An 8929-nucleotide genomic window follows, 5' to 3' on the forward strand; every position below is an offset into this window, starting at 1 on the left:
TTCTCCATATCCAAGTCCAACATCACTTTTACTTCCATATTCAAATTAAAAAATAATAAGTTCAAATTAAATCTTACATATTAAATTTCTGAACTAAAAAGTTATATGCTCATCATATTCATATCTTTTTTTTTTTTCTTTCTTTTGCTTTCCTCTCATCACCCCTTCTTTCTGTATAGTTGTTTGCTTTTTCTTGCCGTGTATTTTAGTTCAATTCTACAGAAAAAAAATAGTGATTATATTCCTTAACAATTATACGTCATTGACAATAATTTAAATTATTTAAAGTTGATATAGATAAATAATACTTCTTGAATAATTGTAGTGATAATTGAATTTTTTTAACGGTCAATGAAAAGAATGTAGAAAAATAAGCATTGACCTTCCTTTAAATTTATTATGTTACGCAAGCACACTTATTTGCAAGTGTAATCAACATTTAGAAGCGTCCAATGTAATATTAGAAAAAATATAAATCTAAGTTGAAACCTTGCCTCAAAGATTGATTCTACTATTTTTTTTTTCACATTTTATAAATTCCAAGTAAATAATACACAAACATTGGATCCATCCTATTTTAACGAATAAATTAATAATAATCAAACCAACCTAAATAATCCATATATCATATTTTTCTTTTTGATTTAAAATTATATCATTTTTTTTTCTTCGTCGTCATCATCATCATCCCACTAACTAACAATAATTAGGGCCTAACAAAAAAAAAGCCACCCCAAAAAAAAAGTTAGTGATCCAGTAACTCCGAGTCAACTCAGTAAATCAACTCGTCATGAAGCAACGGCCACGATTCTCCACGACCACCACCTTTTTTACCGCTACCATCACCCTGACTTCGGAAGTCCACGTGGCACCTTCTCTGAAACTCTTCGAGAGAAGTAGAGAAAACGGATTCGGGTCGGGTCATGACACGAAGAAGCTCCTCGAATAGCTCTTCGTCGCAAGGAATAGCGAGAGGTCCATGGTTACAGAAACCGTATTCTTCTTCCGCTTGAAGCAGAAGCTTCTGGAAGATCGGGTGATTCAACTGCGTCGCGCGCACGATGAACCTCCTCATGCTAGGTCCAACACACACCGCCACGTGTCCCGCCGGCACGTCCGCCGCCGCTCTCCCCGCCGCCTTCTTCCTCCACCGCATTAGCATCTGCCGGATCCGTACTATACGCCGGATCTTGCTGCTGTTTCCGTTCGACGGCGACATTGAAAACACGGAGTAAAATTACGGAAATGACCTCAAGATTTCAAAGTGTGGAAAGGAGAATTCAGAATTGGTTAGTGGTTACTTTTTGGTTTTTCGGTTAGTGGGATGGGAGCTATATATGGTGATGTGTGAGGGTAAAATGCCACTGGAGTTGGAGATAATTACGAGATTGTGCCATTATTGCGGTGTTGCCTAAGTCGTAGTCAAGCCCATGTGAGGGGGTGTGAAAAGTGAGGGACGTTTTTTTAATTTTCATGTGGGCTTAGTTTTAGGGGGTTAGCCCACTCTGCCTTAGGTTAACTCCTTTTTGTTAATTTGTTTTTAATTAGTGGGGTTACCTTCAAATGCAATGTACTTACTAGGACTACTTTTATAAAGCCGAATTAAAGGGAAAATTGTCTTCTTTTTATCCTTTAATATTTTATCTCACCCTATTTTTTTCCCCATATATCAAAAATTAATCCATCATAAATTTAAATTTTATTTAAAAATTTTATTATTCGTCAATAAATTATTATATACACAAAGTAGAATTTAAACATCCAACACTTGTTTAAACAGATTAATAAATTAATTATTAATTTATTTATTTTTTAAAAATTCATTGTGGGGTTTATTTTGCATGATATAGTGTTTGTATAAAGTATATATGATGACTCAGAATTTGATTGGTATCAAATTCAGATGTAATTCAATTGTCAGACTTGAAGTTAAATCATATTTTGATGAAAAATAGAAGTGAGTTGACCCAATTTGTAATATAAAGTGAGTATCTATTTTAAGTTTTCTTTAAAAAAAACAAATATTTACACATTCATCAAAGTTTTTATAAGTAGTCAATATAAAGTCAAATATTCTTTTTGTTAAGACTATATTATATTAAAATTAAACTATTATTTAAATGTTGTTATTGTTTATTTGTGTTTTATGAATTTTTTTTGTGTGTGGAAAATTGTTGGTGAATATTGATTGATGGCTTTGGAATCACTATGCTAAAGTCAGCAGGAAATAGTCATATGTGTTAGATAATATGAGATTATGTTGGAAATTAAAAAAGGAGATTATTCCCTCTCTTTCTTGAGATAATTGGCTCAGTTTTTGGTTGCTTTAGAAGAAGAGAAAAATGATGGGGTCCCATGTTGTCAAAACATTATTTTAATATTATAAATATAATACTGCAATTATAGGAAGTGCTGTTAACATTGATAAAATAAGACAACGGGACCAGCCAACTAAAGTACTAAACTATTTTTCTAAACTATTTTCACATGCATCCTTCGGAATTTCGAGAGGACGTGCATAATACATCATCTCAAATAAATGCAAGAAAAAAAAATAAATTTATTTTATTTAATATTCATTAATTATAACAATAATTAATAAATATTAAATATAAATTTTAATTGTTTTGGTCTATTTTTTTTTTTACCAAATATTTCTGCTTCTATTTTTGTGAAAGGAACCCTTTCTATCCACCAAAAGAAATTACGAATCAGTGTTTCTGAATTCTTTTACTTCGAATGTTAATTGATTAGTTTTAAACTATGAATAACATTACATCGGCAAAATAATATTTGACTTTAAAACTAATAAGATTTCTAGTTTAAGGGAAACAAAGAGATAGTAATAATAATCAATATTGAATAACCTCCTAAGACTTCAAAATTGGGATAAGTACTAATTTTCATAGGTTTGAAGTTTGTGGATGTTGACAAATTAAAGTAGAACTCTAATAATTCAATTATTGTTGTTTAGTTTATGGTTCAATCCATCTTCCCCAGTTTTTTTTTTTTTTTTAAATTCAACAAACCTTGTGTGTCATATGTTACATTTACATTGACATTATAAATAAATCATCAATAATGGATCATCTACATAAAATATAAATTAAACACATATTTATATTGATTATTAAATTTCATATACAAAATAGATCATATTTATAATCAAACTATATTTATATTTATATTTAGCCAGCGAACTATACTTAAATGGCATAATCTCCCATATTCATTTAAAGATCGCGGGTTCGAGTCTCACTTTTAACTTTAAAAAAAATAACTAAATTAATATTTATAGTTAAACAATTTTGCTACGAAATTTAATTATTTTTTTAACTAATAATCAGTTAAAAAAATAATGAATGAATAAAAATAAGAGGAGAAAAAGAAAATTTTGAAGAATATTATTCATAATTTTTTTTTATTTTAATAGTTAAAAACCATATAAAATACGAATTAATAATATATACAGATCTAATTTCTGTTATTTATAAAGCATCATAACAGATACTCTATTTGTAATTGAGAGACCAGAATGTCTTCCAAGATAAAGGGTAAAAAAGGGGATTGAAACTATTTTATTTTCAGTTTAAAATAAGAATAATAATGAGTGCGACTTTGTTTATAGCCTAAGTAACTAAACAAGCTAAGATTACATGTGCTTAGCACAATTAATTATTATGTTTCCTTCCATCTAGCATTGAGATCAAGAACTCAAGCCTGATCTTTGTCTTTGAACTGCATAAGATCCAACCTACACAATAAAATCTCTATATTTTTCATTATTCTGCGAATTAGATATGTTATATGGATATGGATTTCACCGGGAAAAAACAAAGGAAATATACGTTATATGTATTTTGCACATAATGCTGAACCTTTAAGAATCATGGGCTTAAAAAATTTGAGTGCATGCGAATCATTATGATTAGGTGAATAATGAGGGAAGGGAACTTTGCGCCGCTAGGCAGTTCGGTTACAAAAGAAATAATTTTGTTTTGGATTAAATAACTAAATTTCTTGTTATTATTAGAAGCTATAATTTTGATTCCAAGATGGGAGAATAATGAGGAACTTTAACATAATATAGTGTATCGGTGGTCGATTATTGCTCAATATTATAAGCATTCACAAAACTTGAAAGTGCAAAAGAGTGGTAGCGAGCAAAAGAAGACACGAAATAAATAGGAAGAGGATGAGAGGTTTCAAGTTGTTTATTATTAGTAATAATCAGTAGTAAAATATATGGAGGGTCGTGAAGAAAAGAGACAAACATGGAGAGACAAAATAATCAGCACTAGGTTTGGCAATGTTTGATTTTGTTAATTTCATGATTTGCCTGTCTCCCGGTATCAATTAGACACAGTAATCCTGATTAGAATATAGGCATCATTAAAGATTTTGGAATATATGATGGGCCCTACTTATGCAGTAAGTATACTAGTATAACTGAAGAAGAAAACATTTGCAATAATATTTGGGGTCTGTTAAAATAACTGCACTGTGTCACAACTCACAAGTCACAACCGTAAATGGAGAAATGAGATCAAGTAATCAACATAACTTTTTTTTTCTGCTTTTCCCTTTTTTTTTTTTAAAAAGAAAACAAAACTGATCACCGAGACTAAAACTTAATAGATAATAGTAATTGCACGCACTTCTAAAGCCCACTTGGATTAGAGTCTTTCTTCTTTAGTAGGCCCATTTAAGTGTAACTAACATTGTATAAATAGAGTAGGCCTAATTTGCTGGTAATAAACTAATAATACTATGAACCAAGTTAAGTTGGTCTAGTGACTAATTCACTTAAGCGTCAGAAGTTCGCAACGGATTGATAGAGCTCAAATCCAATGAGACTTTGCTGAAATAGAACCATTTTGAAACTTTAAGATGCTTTTCCAACACGCTACTTGACTTGAGTCAAAATATACTGAGAAACCCCTTTCCGATTTTATCTATTTCTACTGGTGACATTTTGAACAACCCTAATTTGTCATACACAGAGGGCTGTAAAGTTTAAGCACCACCTGGTAATATACTTGGTGCCACACATGGTTAGCATATTCACTAGGTTATTTGAAGAGGTAAATTCCATCTACCTCAAATCCCCATTATAACAGGAACGATTGAAGAAAGCCGTTTAAACAATACATAGCAATCTTTGATCACAAGGAGGGAAGCTTCCCTTGTTATGTGCATTAAGCATTGTAATCTCCTAATTGGGGAAGGCATACACAACTTCAAAAGACATCCTCGTATTGACAGACTCATCCCTCCTGGTCCTGTGAAGTAGTCTCATTAAATAGATTAAATAGAAACTAAGAATCCTAAGGTTATTAAACCTTCATTCAAACCGACTCACTTAGATTACCTTAGAGAGCTTCTTCCCCTTGACGTAGCTTGAAAAGAAGGGACTAAGACATAATCTATTTGTTATAAAAGCTTAATAATTTTAGTATTTTATCAAACGGACTCACCATTGGCAAAGTATAACTATGAATACTTATTTTGAGATCATTGGCCTGATTTAACAATGCATGTGAAATTTCAAAATGTAAAATGAGTTAAACTAAGAATTCACGGCGTCATAGACACGAGAATTTAGCGAACAAAATCCTCTTTTCAGGTTTCAAGTTGACAACAACTAAGGCAGGAGCAGGGGCCTTGAGAATATAAATTAGGAACTCAAAATAAGACAGGCTACTTATTAAAACATGGCAAAACCACGATAATTGAAATTTCTTTTCATAGTTCACTTAACTCAAATGCTGTATCAATATCAAAACCTAAAACCAGAAAGCTTTTTTTAAAAAAATTGAGAGAAAACATGGTACAGTTTCTTGTAATTAATTATTTCCGCATCCTACTCAAGCCATGGAACAAAGGGCCCCAAGGCTCTCATTCCTTTCAGTGATGAGCCTGAGCCTTAGCTTGAGCCTTTGCTTCAGCTCTCTGTTGGGATTTCACTTTTGCCTGAAAGAACATACAGATAAAGAGAACCAAACATCAACAACCACAAGAACAAAAGTCAACAGAACTAATTGAATCTAAATATAAACCCATCATTACACAAGTTCCACGAAGCACACAATAATCATAATATTACAAACAAGATACAGAGTGCTTGTTTGGGCGCCATTAAATCGATAAAAAAAGATCTTTTTCAATGAAAAAAATCTTTTTTTTATTTTTAGTGTGTGGCAAATTTCTAATAGTAAAAGTAAAAATACTAGAAAAATTAAAAAAAAAATCTTTTTTGAAAAGCTACAATTTACATCTTTTTTTAAAAGATATTTTTTCTTTATAAAAAATGTTTTTCACATAATAAATGAACAAAAAAATACTTCTTTTATTTTACCCAAACATAATTAATAGACAAAAAGATCTTTTTACATGAGATATCCAAACATGAAATCACTTTTACTTTTGTAAAAGATCTTTTAAAAAAATATCATTTAAAAAAAATCTTTTTCGAGAATGGCACCCAAACAAGCCCAAAACCCTGAAGTTCTTATATAACCTAGGGAAACAAATTTGGCGGGGGAACGGGGAAGAAAAGAAAAAAACAAAATGGGAGTACATCAACATTGGGCTATGTTTGGAACAGTAGAAAGTAATGGAATGGAATGGAAGGGAAGGGAAGGGAAGGGAATGAGTAAACAGTGTATTGCTTAGATATTAAAAGGGGAAAAAATAGATCAAACAAAATGAAACATGATGGAATAAATAGGATAGAATCATTATTCTTGAGTGGTAATCCTCTTCATTCCATCCTTTTTCCCCGAACAATGGAGTGGCAATCTCCATTCTTAAATACTCGAACAATGATTTGGAATCTCTGCTCAATTGCAGACCACTCAACTCCTCCATTTCATTATAGGATGCAGTGATAATAAATTCTAGCCTATTGTGCTCAATTTTTCTTCCCCTCAAACTTTGAGTGGAAGGAAGGGATGAGATGGAATGGAAGATCTACTCCACCATACTCCATTCTTTTATATCCAAAAAATGACATGGATCATTTACTCCATCTCATTCCATTTCATTTCAGCACATTCCTATACATGGCACCCATCAATTGAAATACAAACAACAAACTGTAACCAAACCTTATATTCTGTGTTTCCATTCGATCATATTCCCTTCCATTTCACACATCATGACATATCCAAACATAGCCTTAAGCTTACAAAACTAGTAATAAAAATACAACATAGCACAGCATAACATTTATTTATATCATATGTAAACTAAAGAGAATATTAGGTCAAGGGTGGATGAACATTTTGCCCAGCAACAATGGGACTACTTAGGTACTTAGCAATACAGGTCTAATATTATTGACTAAATAGTCACTCAAGCGAGAAGCAATATGACTTAATCGAAGCAAGCACTGCAGATCTATCCTTAAAGTAGGATCTGTAATCAGTAAAGTTTTGATTCACCGCCATACGCAGCACTAACGAGCAACGATTGTTCTTCGGTTAAATAAAATAAACTAAAATAAAACTTCATTTTCATCAGAAATGGTGCTTCGCTGATGCACCAGATAAAACAAATTGAGACAACCTCACATCACAGGCGTTCCAAACACTATTGCAGCTCAAAATAGAGAAACCACCACTCGATTTTATGAATGCAGTGATTACAAACGTGCGTGAATTGCAATTCAGATCAACATTGTGTAACAGGTCAAATTCGCAGAGATCATGGAATTGCCAAAAAGAAAAACCCTAACCACTAATCGAACAATCAACGATCATATGCAAACAAAGGATTCGCGAGAATACCTTGAGGTATTTGAGCTTAATGCTTCCATAAACAAGGCCGAACGAGAAAGCGGAAGCTCGAGCGACCTGAGAACACACAAGATTTCAGTAAAAAGAGAAAGAATTCAACTGAATTCGTACCTTACCTTTTTTGATAGGGAAACAAAGAGGGAAAAGGGGAAATTAGAATCCGTACCAAAGCTAAGGTGCTTGTGCCAGAATAAGGTCCAGGTGGCGGCGCCATGGAACTGATTGGATAGTAGCTGAGCGAGAGAGAAAGAGAAACAGAAATGGAAGAAGGAAGAAAAACGAGTGCCGAGCTAACTATATATGAAGATTGAAGAAAAGACACTCCAAAATTCTCGTTTATTGAACCCTAGTCTGTGTGTAAGAAATGTGAGCATGACTCGCTCCCCTCTAACGACGTCGTTTGCTTAGGCTTAGTTTTTTGGATGAACAAATTGGGCTAAATGCCCAAAACAAAATCTACAAAAAATTTATTCTATAAACTCAATTTGGGTTACTTGGGAACAAATAATTACCCCAGACCCAAAAGCCCAGCGTAAGCCCATATCCCTGGTTTATCACAAAAAGAGAAATATGCTCCCAGTCCCAAAACAAACCCCCCTTATGCTTATGCCTCTCCTTTAGCACCATTCCCTCTTGATTTTGTAGCTTAAAACCTAATTACATCATACAATTAATCTGGGGGTCCAACCAAGACGACCTTATGCTACTTGAAAGAGTGGTATATTACTCTCTGACCCCAAAAAAGATAAAAAAGAAAGAGGGGGACGGATTCAGTATGCCAAACGTGTTTGCGCACTGAAGTGCCAAAAAGTGATTTGGCTGACCGGTGAGCACTTTTAATGAGAAACCATTAGATTATTGTAAGTTTTTTATTTTAACGGTAAAGATCTTTCTGAACCTAGTTTCATATGATTGGTTAGTTAATATTTTATACAATTTTTGTGTCAGTAGGATAACTTTATAAATATTACTTTTATGATGGTTATTGTTGTTAAATTTAAAATGTTTTGTGGTATTATATCAAAAAATAAAAAATTAGATATTTTAATTAATTCAAAATTGATAAAATTTTTATTGAATAAAATATTTTTTATTGTATTATTTTGCACATTATTAAACGCCGGAGTGGG

The 8929-nt window shown here is 32.2% G+C and overlaps 1 protein-coding gene and 1 long non-coding RNA gene across 2 annotated transcripts; both read right to left on the reverse strand.

The window, feature by feature from the left end:
* Positions 1-772: 772 nt before the first annotated feature.
* On the reverse strand, positions 773-1219 carry LOC112789125 (protein SMALL AUXIN UP-REGULATED RNA 12). Its single transcript, XM_025830886.3, has one exon. It carries the CDS (start codon positions 1217-1219, stop codon positions 773-775), a length of 447 nt encoding a protein of 148 aa, XP_025686671.1.
* Positions 1220-7789: 6570 nt separating this feature from the next.
* On the reverse strand, positions 7790-8051 carry LOC112789127 (uncharacterized). Its single transcript, XR_003196169.3, has 2 exons — positions 7966-8051; positions 7790-7856 (listed from the first exon to the last, which is right to left on the reverse strand). It is a non-coding gene; the product is annotated as an uncharacterized lncRNA (long non-coding RNA).
* Between the last annotated feature and the right edge of the window lie 878 nt (positions 8052-8929).

Source organism: Arachis hypogaea, chromosome 3, assembly GCF_003086295.3.
Source record: "Arachis hypogaea cultivar Tifrunner chromosome 3, arahy.Tifrunner.gnm2.J5K5, whole genome shotgun sequence".
Lineage (NCBI taxonomy): Eukaryota > Viridiplantae > Streptophyta > Magnoliopsida > Fabales > Fabaceae > Arachis > Arachis hypogaea.